General features: G+C 39.8%; 1 protein-coding gene across 1 annotated transcript; it reads left to right on the top strand.

Annotated features, from left to right (window-relative positions):
* The first annotated feature begins 826 nt into the window (after positions 1-826).
* Positions 827-1,309, top strand: LOC102660737 (uncharacterized). Its single transcript, XM_006579037.1, has one exon. The coding sequence runs from the start codon at positions 827-829 to the stop codon at positions 1,307-1,309; it is 483 nt and encodes a 160-aa protein (XP_006579100.1).
* The last annotated feature ends 11,097 nt before the right edge of the window (positions 1,310-12,406 follow it).

Below are 12,406 nucleotides of genomic sequence, written 5' to 3'. Positions count from 1 at the left end.
TTATAACTAGATAAAGATGACACTAGAGGACATGGAAAAGAAAACTTTCATAACTCTATGGGGAACCTTTTGCTATAAGGTGATGTTGTTTGGGCTAAAGAACGTTGGGGCAACATACCAGCGGGCCACGGTGGCGTTATTCCACGACATGATGCACAACGAAATCGGGGTCTCTGTGGATGACATGATCGTGAAATCAAAAACGGAGGAGGAGCACCTAGTCAATTTGCGAAAGTTGTTCGGGCGACTACGTAAATACAGGTTGAGACTGAATCCCGCGAAGTGTACATTCAGGGTAAAGTCCGGAAAGTTGCTTGGCTTTGTTGTCAGCCAGAGAGGAATAATGGTGGATCCGGACAAGGTAAAAGCGATCCTCGATATGCCCGAGCCACATACCGAGAAGTAAGTCTAGGGTTTCTTGGGGAGGTTGAACTACATCACAAGATTCATATCACAGTTAATTGCCACTTGCAAGCCCCTTTTCAGATTATTGCATAAGAATCAGTCTATCAAATGGGACGATGATTATCAAGTGGCATTTGAGAGAACTAAACGGTGTTTGATGAATCCTCATGTGCTCGTGCCACCGGTGCCTGGGAGACCTCTTATTCTATACAGGACCGTATTAGATGAGTCGATGGGATGTGTACTGGGACAACATGATGAATCCAGAAAAAGGAAATGAGCCATCTATTACCTGAGCAAGAAATTCACAGCATGCGAGATGAACTAATCATTGCTAGAAAGGACATGTTGTGCCTTGGCATGGGCAGCTCACCGTTTGAGGCAGTATATGTTGAGTTACATTGCTTGGTTGGTGTTCAAAATGGATCCCGTCAAGTACATCTTCGAAAAGCCCGCTCTTACTGGGAGAATAGCTCGGTGGCAGATTCTGTTGTCGGAATTCGATATCGTCTACGTCACTCAGAAGGATATAAAAGAGAGCTCCTTGACAGATTATCTAGCTCAACAACCCATGAATGATTATCAGCCTATGCATCCAAAATTCTCTGACGAAGATATTATGGCCATGTTTAAGGAGAAGGTTGAAGATGAAGACAGAGATAAGTGGGTTGTGTGGTTTGATGGTTCGTCTAATGCATTAGGTCATGGAATTGGGGCAGTGTTGGTTTCATCGGACAAACAATGTTTGCCTTTCATGGCTAGGTTGCATTTCGACTGTACAAATAATATGGCGGAGTACGAGGCATGCACCCTAGGGATCCGAGTGGCAATCGACTTTATGGTCAAGTTACTCAAAGTATACGGGGACTCAGCGTTGGTATTTCATCAATTGACAGGTGAATAGGAGACCAAAGACCACAAGTTGGTGCCTTACTAGTCTTACATTAGGGAATTGATGGAACTCTTTGATGACATATCATTTCATCACATTCCTAGACAGGAAAACTAGATGGATGACGCCCTTGCCACTCTATCGTCCATGTTTAAAGTAAGCTCTCACGGAGATTTTTCGTGCATCGACATCAGATGTCGTGTTGAGCCTGCACACTGTCGTTTGATAGAAGAAGAAGAGGATGATAAACCTTGGTACTTCGATATCAAACGATACATTAAGGAAAAGGAATACCCACCTGGGGCCTCTAATAATGACAAGAGGACATTACGAAGGTTGGCAACCAGTTTCCTCTTGAGTGGAATGTCTTGTATAAAAGAAACCATGACATGGTGCTGCTTCGATGTGTGAATGCAAAAGAGGCTGAACAGATACTAGTGGAGGTGCATGAGGGATCCTTTGGTACCCATGCCAATGGATACGCCATGGCACAAAAGATACTGAGGGCGGGATATTATTGACTTGCTATCAAGAACAATTGTTGTGTTCATGTAAGAAAATGCCATAAATGCTATACCTTCGCTTGTAATGTTAATGCTTCACCATACCATTGAACATGTTGGCAGCACCATGGTTGTTCTCAATGTGAGGCATAGACGCGATTAGGGCCAGGCCATCAAACCCAAGGCTTCAAATGAGCATCGCTTCATCTTAGTCACCATTGATTACTTCACCAAATGGGTGGAAGTAGCCTCATATGCTAGCGTGACTAGGAATGTGGTAATTAGATTCATTAAGAATGAAATAATTTGCAGATATGGGTTGCCCAGAAAGATCATCACCGATAATTCCACCAATTTAAACAACAAGATGATGAAGAAAATGTGTGAGGATTTCAAAATCCAACACCATTATTTCATGCCTTATCGACCCAAGATGAATGGGGCAGTTGAGGCTGCCAATAAAAACATCAAGAAGATTGCTCAGAAGATGACCGTATCACACAAGGATGTTAGTATAGAGCAATAAAAGAAGAGAAAGAAATAAAGGGAAGAAAGAAAAAGACACAAAGTTTAATGTGGTTCAGCACACAATGTATGTGTCTACGTCCACGGCTACACTAGGAGAACCTTTTATTACTTGCACATAAAAGCTTACAAGGTGTCTCTATATATAACACTAATGAGACACAAGTTTTTACAAACCAAGCGATGTGGGACTATGACCACACAAGTTTTACAGACTAAGCGATGTGGGACAAAGGAACTAAGACCACAAACTCTAACAATTCTCCCACTTGGGGTCTAAGTTCCAAACTCTAGCAGCTCCTTGTAAGCAATGAGTTCATCGACTCTTTACCTAGTGTAGCGCCTTCATCTTCAATTATCCTTGAAGGCCAACTGAGGCAATGCAGAGCCTCAGTTTGTCAGTTGTAACAGCTTTAGTCAACGTATCTGCTGGATTCTCTTATCCTAAGATCTTCAATAAAGATAAGTCTCCATCATTTATCAACTCCCTGATAAAATGGTATCTTAATTGAATATGCTTGCATCTAGAATGGAAGACTGGATTCTTAGCAAGACTTATAGCACTTTGACTGTCACTAAACATTGGAGCATCATCTTGTTCTTTCCCTAATTCATTGAGAAAATTCTTTAGCCAAATCATCTCCTTAGCTGCTTCTGAGATAGCTATGTATTCGGCTTCCGTGGTTGAGAAAGCAACTCTATCTTGAAGTTTAGACTTCCAACTCACAACAGTACCTCCCAAGGTAAAAATGTAGCCTGTGGTGCTTTTCTTGGTATCAAAATCTCCTCCCAAGTCAGCATCTGAAAATCCCTGTAAAGTGAGATTGCCTTTTCTGAAGCACAAACACATCTCTAAAGTACCCTTCAGATATCTGAGTATCCACTTTACGCCTTCTCAATGCTCCTTTACTGGATTTGATAGGAACCTACTGACAACTCCCACTGCATGTGCTATGTCAGGTCTGGTACACACCATAGCATACATCAAACTCCCAACTGTTGATGCATATGGTACTCTTGACATATAACATTTTTCTTCATCTGTCTGCAAAGATTGCTTCTTTGAAAACTTCAAATGAGATCCCAAAGGGGTATTCCTGGTCTTAGAATCTCCAAGGTAAAACCTGTCAAGCAATTTGTGTATATATTTCTCTTGAGACAGCTTCAAGATTCCTTCTGATCTGTTTCTAAGAATTCTCATACCAAGGATTTGTTTAGCTGGACCAAGATCCTTCATTTCAAAGTTTTTTGCCAACTGCTGCTTCAACTTGTTAATTTCTGTCATACTAGATCCTGCAATCAACATCTCATCAACATACACGACAAGGATAACATAACTATTAGTATATTTCTTAACATAGCAGCAATGGTCCATGTCACATCTTTTGAATCCTGAGTTGCTCATAAACTCATTAAACTTCTTGTACCACTGCCTCGGTGCTTGTTTCAAGCCATATAAACTTTTGTGAAGCTTGCATACAAGATTCTCCTTGCCTGGCACTTCAAAACCTTCTGGTTCGGTCATATAGATGTCTTCCTCTAAATCCCCATGTAAGAATGCAGTTTTAACATCTAACTGCTCCAAGTGAAGATTCTCTGCAGCTACTATGCTCAGAATAACTCTGATGGTAGTCATCTTTACAACTGGAGAGAAGGTCTCTGTGAAATCAATTCCTTGTTTCTGCTGAAACCCTTTCACCACAAGTCTCGCCTTGTATCTTCTTCTACCGTCAGATTCTTCCTTTAGCCTATAGACCCACCTATTCTGTAACGCTTTCTTTCCTTCTGGCAAATTAGTTAAAGACCACGTCTTATTCTTATGAAGGGATGTCATCTCATCTTTCATCGCTAGCTCCCACTCAATAGTATCATTCCCCTGTGTAGCCTCACGGAAACATTCTGGCTCACTAGCATCAGTTAACAACAAATAATGCAATGAAGGGGAATACCTATCTGGTGGTACTGAAATTCAGCTAGATTTTCTTGGAGGAGTTGATGATTCTGGTTCCGACTCAACCTCTACGCCTGTACTCTGGTTTCTGTTGGCTACATCACTTTCTGAAATTTCTTCAAGTGTTGCTTTCTCAGAAATTTCTGACAGTTTACCTGCACATGTAGATTCTGTAGAAAATTTGTCCTTATAAAATAAGTTCTCATTAAAAGTAACATTTATGCTTCTGATAACTTTCTTGGTTTGGTCATCCCAAAACCTGTAGCCATACATGTCAGATCCATAACCAATAAAATAACACTTCCTCGCCTTCGGATCCAATTTATCTCTACTATTAGAGTCTGTCAGTATATATGAAACACAACCAAAAATTCTCAAATGTGAAAGTTTTACCTCCTTTCCAGACCATACTTCTTCAGGCAACTGATAATTCAAAGGAACTGATGGTCCTCTATTGATGAGATATGCTGTTGTGTTTATTGCTTCTGCCCAGAATGCTTTAGGCAAACCAGATTGGATCCGCATACACCTTGCTCTCTCGTTCAAGGTTCTATTCATCCTTTCTGCAACATCGTTTTGCTCAGGTGTTCCTGGTATTGTCTTGATCATTCTGATCCCATGTTCTGAACAGAAGTCTTTAAACTCCTGACTATCATACTCCCCGCCATTGTCAGATTTCAGACTTTTAACCTTTAGACCTGTCTAATTTTCAACTTCTGTTTTCCACCTTTTAAACGCAGAAAACACATCAGATTTATTTTTAAGAAAATAAACCCATACCTTTCTGGTAGAATTGTCGATAAAGGTGACATAATAGCGTGAGTTTCCAACAGATTTCACTGGGGCTGGTCCCCAAACATCTGTGTGCACCAATTCTAGCTTTTCAGCTTTAAGAGTCTTCCCTGCCCTTGAGAAACTGACCTTTTTCTGCTTTCCAAGGATACAATGTTCACAAGCACCAACATCAACATGCTTGAGGCTTGATAGCTTACCCTTTACCGCCATAAGCTTCATTCCTTTTTCACTCATGTGTCCAAGTCTTTGATGCCACATGGTTGAATTATTGACAGCCTCAGTAACTGCTACCATATCCTCATCTACAATCATGTAAAGAAATCCTCGCTTCTTTCCACGAGCCACAACGAGATAGCCTTTTGTTACCTTCCAAGCTTCATCTCCAAAAGTGGTGTGATGTCCCTTATCATCCAACTGCCCTATAGATATTAAATTTCTCTTTAAGGCAGGAATATGTCTGACATTGTGCAATGTCCATAGGGATCCACTGGAGGTCTTGATGTTGATATCACCTCTTCCGACAATGTCAAGAGATTTTCCATCTGCAAGGTAAACTTTTCCAAATCTTCCAGAAACATAGTTAGACAATAAATATTTAGAGGGAGTAGTGTGGAACGACGCACCTGAGTCCATGATCCATGAATCAACAGGACTATCCAAAATGCAAATTAATGCATCATCAAGTTCATCAGTTGCTGCATTTGCGGATTCATCATCATCGCGCTTCTTGTTTTTGTGCGACTTGTTCTTCTTTGGTGCCTTGCACTGATTGCTAAAGTGATCTCTCTTGTCACAATTCCAGCAAGTAACGTCACTTTGAAATTTTCTCTGACCTTTCCCTCTTGACTTTGATCTGCCTCGACCATTCTGACCCTTCTGGGTAGTCCTTCCCCTGCCTTCAGTATTCAATGCTGAATTGGAAACATGACTAGAAGATTTTCCTGAACCTCTCTTGCGAACATCTTCGCTTAAGATCAAGTCATGGATGTCACTAAGCTTTAATGTGTTCTCCCTTGTAGAACTACTAACTGCAGTAACAGTTGCAGCTCAACTATCCAATAGTGATGACAATAGAATCAATGCCTTTACCACATCCTCAAATTTAATATGCATTGATTCCAACTGGGCAAGAATAGTATTAAATTCATTAATATGATCAGTTACAGAGATACCTTCTCCCATCTTGAGGTTGAACAACCGGCGCATCAAGTATACTTTGTTGGCTACCGACGGCTTCTCGTACATATCTGATAACGCCTTCATTAAGCCTGTAGTAGTCTTCTTGTTCACGATGTTGAACGCGACGTTCTTGGCTAATGTCAATCTGATCACGCCAAGAGCCTGTCGATCTAGCAAGTTCCATTCTTCTTGCTTCATGTCTTCTGGCTTAACCCCTGATAAGGGCTGATACAGCTTCTTCTGATATAGATAATCCTCTATCTGCATCTTCCAAAAGATGAAATCTCTGCCATCGAACTTCTCGATCTTCACCTTCCCCTCTTCTAATGCCATTGCTCCCACTGCCTCCTCTAAACTGAGAAGACTCCCACTAATTCCTTTAAACTAAGGAAATCCCGTGGAGTAACCAAAAGCTCTTGATACCAGTTGTTAGTATAGAGCAATAAAAGAAGAGAAAGAAATAAAGGGAAGAAAGAAAAAGACACAAAGTTTAACGTGGTTCAGCACACAATGTATGTGTCTACGTCCACGGCTACACTAGGAGAACCTTTTATTACTTGCACATAAAAGCTTACAAGGTGTCTCTATATATAACACTAATGAGACACAAGTTTTTACAAACCAAGCGATGTGGGACTAAGACCACACAAGTTTTACAGACCAAGCGATGTGGGACAAAGGAACTAAGACCACAAACTCTAACAAAGGATTGACACGAGATGCTACCCTTTACATTGCATGGTTATCAGACTTCTATACGCACATCTACTAGGGCAATCCCATTCTCTTTGGTGTACGGGATGGAAGCTGAGGCACGCTTTGACCAATTAAATCTTATTGAGGGAAAAAAATTGGCTGCCATGAGCCATGGGCGACTATACCAGAGCAGAGTGAAAAATGCTTTTGACAAAAGAGTGTGCTCGTGTAAGTTCAGTGAGAGGGACCTTGTTCTGAAGAAAGTATCGTAGGTTCAAAAGGATCACCGAGGGAAATGGGCCCCAAACTATAAAGGGCCATTTATGGTGAAGAAGGCTTTCTTAGGAGGAGCATTATTGCTCACAAATATGGATGACGGAGAGTAGCCTTTGTCTATGAATTCCGATGTTGTCAAGCGATATTATGTGTAATACTTGGGGCAATTCAAAGGCTCGATGTTTGGACCTCCTCAAGGAATCATTAGGATCCCCACGGCTTAGGCTATCTTTGTAAACAATAATCGCAATGTTAATAAATATGGATTAATGATTTTGTATCTCTCCCTCTAGTGTTGTGTCCTTTACACTTTTTTTATTGTCATTGGGCATGAATGTCCACTATCATTTTTGCTCACTCACACGACCAGTACTTTGGAGCCAATGGCCGAATCCGCCCGATCAAAATTCACTCATTCGGCACATTCAGTAGGGGTGCCGTAAGTGTTGAGTAAAATTGAACAAAAAAAAAACAAAACAAAACAAAAAAGAGAAAAGACAATGCTTGTTTAGTTGTTGCGTAAAATGAATGTTTAATAATAAACATGCATGCGACAACGTTTTACCATTTAAGTGTTTTGAGAAGGAAAATGAATGAAGAGTCGTTTTTGGTTATGGTCGGCATCACACCAACTTGGGTAAACCTAGGGGCAAATGGAAGGGTGATACGAGCATCCCATAGCATTTTAAACATTTGCATGTTAACATTTTCTTTGTCAAGGCATTAGAGCAGGTGCCAACAGGTGCTAAGTCCATAATCGAATTTGCTCACCATCAAGGAAAATAATTAGGAAGGATGAGATGGCGAAGCCTCGACTACAACCATGCGTCCGACTAAAGACGTTAAAGAAACGCTCCTAGGAGGCAACCTAGTATCTTTGAACCTTGCTCTTTAATTTTATGTTTTATGCTTTCCGTTGCGAGTTAGGATTGTTCATATTTCTCGAATTATCTCATGAATTTGCCTAGAATTTATACATAATTAAAGGCTTAGAAGGAAAATATATAATAAAAATACTAACACTAAAATGAAAAAATTTAAAAAAAAATTAACTCACCTGGGCAAGTGGCTAATTCGCCTGGGCGAGTGTACGCTGAAGGAAAATAAAAAGGGGAGGGGTGAAATCAGATTTCACCCCATTTTCTCCAAAAGCTTCAAATTTCATCACAAAACCCATGAGGCTCCATCATTGGCAGCACCATCAAGCTTTTTTTGTGCACATTTGCCTCAAAATTTTTGCATTCCTTTCATCCCATTCAAGTAAGTATCACATCTCCATCTAATTTTACTTTTTCCTTGTGATATTTGGTGCTTTGGTTGTTGCTTTCTTTGCAATGGTTGTGAGATGAATTGTATATGAACCAAAGATCAAATGCTTAGGTTGGTGGCTGTACTGGATGGCTCTAGGCCTATCCTTGGTTCTTTTACGAATTTGCATGTCATGTTCACTCTTTATCCCTCATTTGTGCATGCTTCAACATATGCATGTCAAGTGTTTAATGAAATGCCACAAGGATTAGACTATGTTCTCTTTTAAGTTTTGAAATGTTGAACATGTTTAGTCACTTAGTTAGGTATGATATCAACTCAAATTGATAATTTGCATAGGGCTGTGGATTGAATTGAGAAAATCATTTAAGTTGTTGATGGGCAAGTAACTTATTAAGTTTAAATCACTACCATTTTCTTGTTAAATTTGGAGCAAAAATGCATATTAAATTTGTGCTTAATGTTGTTTTGGACTCATGTTTTAAGGCTATTCTAGAGTGGTTTTGTGCACAAATTAGCTTCTTGATTGCTAAAAAATAAATGTACAAATGTATATATGTATATATATATATATATATATATATATATATATATATATATATATATATATATATATATATATATATATATATATATATATATGTGATTGTGTGTGTGTGTGTGAGAAATAAAAAAATAGATAATAATAATATAAAAAAATTTAGCTATTCTTTGAAAAATAAAATTTTGCTAAGATACTAGTGTCTTTTGCCTTTGTTTTCTTTTTGTCGCAGATGGCTCCGAAGAAAATTTCTGCTAAGAGAGCTAGGAAGGTCACTGTTGTTGGATCGAGTGGCCTTAGAATAATTAAGAAGGGAGGGTTGAATTAATTATTCCTAAACCTTTACTAATTAAAAAATTACTTTTCTAAGGCTTTTACTAAGTTGTTAAGAGAATAAGGAGTATAAGAGAAACTTAACAGAAAGTAAAAGCGGAAATTAAATGCACAGCGGAAAGTAAAAGAGTAGGGAAGAAGGAGACAAACACACAAGAGTTTTTATACTGGTTCGGCAACAACCCGTACCTACATCCAGTCCCCAAGCGACCTGCGGTCCTTGAGATTTCTTTCAACCTTGTAAAAATCCTTTTATAAGCAAAGATCCACAAGGGATGTACCCTCCCTTGTTCTCTTTGAACCTAGTGGATGTATCCTTCACTAGAACTGATCCACAAGAGATGTACCCTCTCTTGTTCTCAGTCAAACCCAAGTAGATGTACCATCTACTTGTACCACAAAGGATGTATCCTCCAATGTGTTAAGACAAAGATCTCAGGCGGTTAAACCTTTGATACTTTGTGAATGGGGATACAAAAGAATTCTCAGGCGGTTAGTCCTTTGAACACTTTTGCATTAGGGAAAGGGAAGAATCAAAAGAATTCTTAGACTGTGTCATTTTGAATTCTTTGACAAGGGAGAAGGGAGACACAAGAATTCAGGCGGTTAGTCCTTTGTTCTTTTGGAAAAGAGAGAAGAGAGACACAAAAAGAATTCAGGTGGTTAGTCCTTGGTGAATTCTTTTTGGCAGAGGGAGAAGAGAATGAAAAGATGAATAGCACAAGTTTTCAAGGTTTAGAAAACCAGAAAACTTTGGAAAGCTTTTGGTACAAAGAAGAAGAAGAAGTTCAAAGAGATTCAAGGCTTGTAAAGGATTGTATGGATAAGTGTTCAAGATTGAATGAATTAATATGCAAAACAAAGTCTTGCTTTTATAGACTCTTCATGTCTGGTCAAGACAACCATTTAGAAGAGTTATAACTTTTAGAAAAACTTAAAACCAATTTGAAAATGTCAAAAACCTTTTGAAGAGTTACATCTTTTGATTTATTCAGAAACAGTCACTAGTAATCGATTACCAAATCAGTGTAATCGATTACACAAGGCTTTTATGTGAAAGGATGTGACTCTTCACATTTGAATTTGAATTTCAACATTCAAAGGCACTGGTAATCGATTACCAAAACATTGTAATCGATTACAGCTTTTTGAAATTAATTGGAACGTTGTAAATTCAATTTGAAAACTTTTTAAAAACAATTTTGCTACTGGTAATTGATTACAGCAATCTGGTAATCGATTACCAGAGAGTAAAAACTCTTTGGTAAACATGTTTTGAGAAAAATCATGTGCTACTCAATATTTGAGAAAAACTTTTCATACTTATCTTGATTAAGCCTTCTCTTGATTCTTGAATCTTGATCTTGATTCTTGAGATATTGAACCTTGAATCTTGATTCTTGACTCTAACCTTTCTTCTTGAGTCTTGAATTCTTCTTGATTCTTATCTTGAACTCTTGAATTGTTCTCAATTCTATCTTGTTCACTTGAGTTGTTCTTTGATTGATCTTTGAGCTTTTTGTCATTACCTTTGTCATCATCTTTTGTTATCATCAAAACACCTTTGAATCACCTTTGATTCATCATAAAGCTTTGCTTCTACAACTGCAGGGGAAGGATCTAGTGCAGTCCCACAAGCAGAAATTGAGTTTGATGGGCACCGCTTTCGAAGCCAGGAGCATCAGTGCCGCTTTGAGGTGATTAAGGATTGGTCCTTCCTCAAAGAAAGACGGGTCCAGCTAGCGGGGGGGAGTATGTGGAATTCCAAGCCAAAGTTGCTAGGAAGCGTTGGACACAACTGATAGAACCTATGGCAAAATATGATCCAGAAGTAGTCATGGAGTTTTACACAAACACCTGGCCCACTGAAGAAGGAGTCATGGACAAATGCTCCTTGGTGCGGGGCCAATGGATCCCATATGACACAGATGCCATCAACCAATTCTTGGGGCATCCATTGGTCTTAGAAGAGGGACAACGATGTGAATACGTTGAAAGAAGAAGCCAATTCTCAGGTTTTGATGAAGAGGCCATAGGTAAACTACTTTGCTCCCCGGGACATGATTTTGTACATAGCATAGCAGGGAGGCGGGTGCGGATCATGCACACTAGCATGACCACTCTGACTCAGGTCTGGATGACACTCCTGCTCAGTAACATCCTTCATAGTGACCATAACTTTGATCTCCCGCTACCTAAATGTCAGTTGGTCTACAACATCATGACCCAGATCAGTGTTCATGTTGCCCAGCTTATCTCGGATGCCATCCACCAATTTGTAGGTATTGCACCTCTGAGACACCCAGTGGACCCAAAGAAGTCCAACAGGCACTGGGATTTCCAGCATTAATCATAGGTCTCTGCCAATTCTACGGGATACCGGTCGCACCAACAAAGCTCATTCGGCCTCCCATTAGCAGGTCCTTTATTGAGAAATATTGCATGCCAAGGAAGGCACAACAGCCGGGGCAAGACCAGTAGTAGCAGCCGACTGCAGACGCACCACCACCACCTCCACATCAACCACCATCTCTAGAGTCCATCTCAGCTCACATGCAGAGAATGGAGCTCCAGATGCACGCATAAATGCAACATTTGGCTGACCAGCAGACAGCTAACCATAGGGGCCAGATGTAGTTGAATGACAGCTTCTATCAGTATACATTGCACCAGTATCACTAGGACCCTAACCCTTATCCATGGCCTACTCCCGAGCAGTTCAGAGCCACTACCGTATGGCTCGGGGATAGGCCCAATTTTCAGGAGGAGGCACGTCCTACAGGTGCTCAAGGAGTTGTCCAAGGGGACGAAGGCAGAGCTGAGGAGGATGAAGACATGGCAGATTTTCTTGATTTCTTCATTGGTGGAGACTGAGCTCCCCGATCGTGATCTTCTAAATTTATGAACTTGTCTTTATCTTATTTATTGTTTTTAGTATTTTGTTATGTTATTTTGTTGTGATGATTGTTGAAAAAAAGAAAAAAAAACTTACGCGTGGATTGTTTTTATTTTCATGCGCACTTTGATTTTTGATGGTGTAG

The sequence above is a fragment of the Glycine max genome, chromosome 4, assembly GCF_000004515.6.
Source record: "Glycine max cultivar Williams 82 chromosome 4, Glycine_max_v4.0, whole genome shotgun sequence".
Lineage (NCBI taxonomy): Eukaryota > Viridiplantae > Streptophyta > Magnoliopsida > Fabales > Fabaceae > Glycine > Glycine max.
The sequence above is the reverse complement of the archived record's forward strand: the minus strand, read 5'-3'. Positions and strand labels throughout refer to the sequence as shown.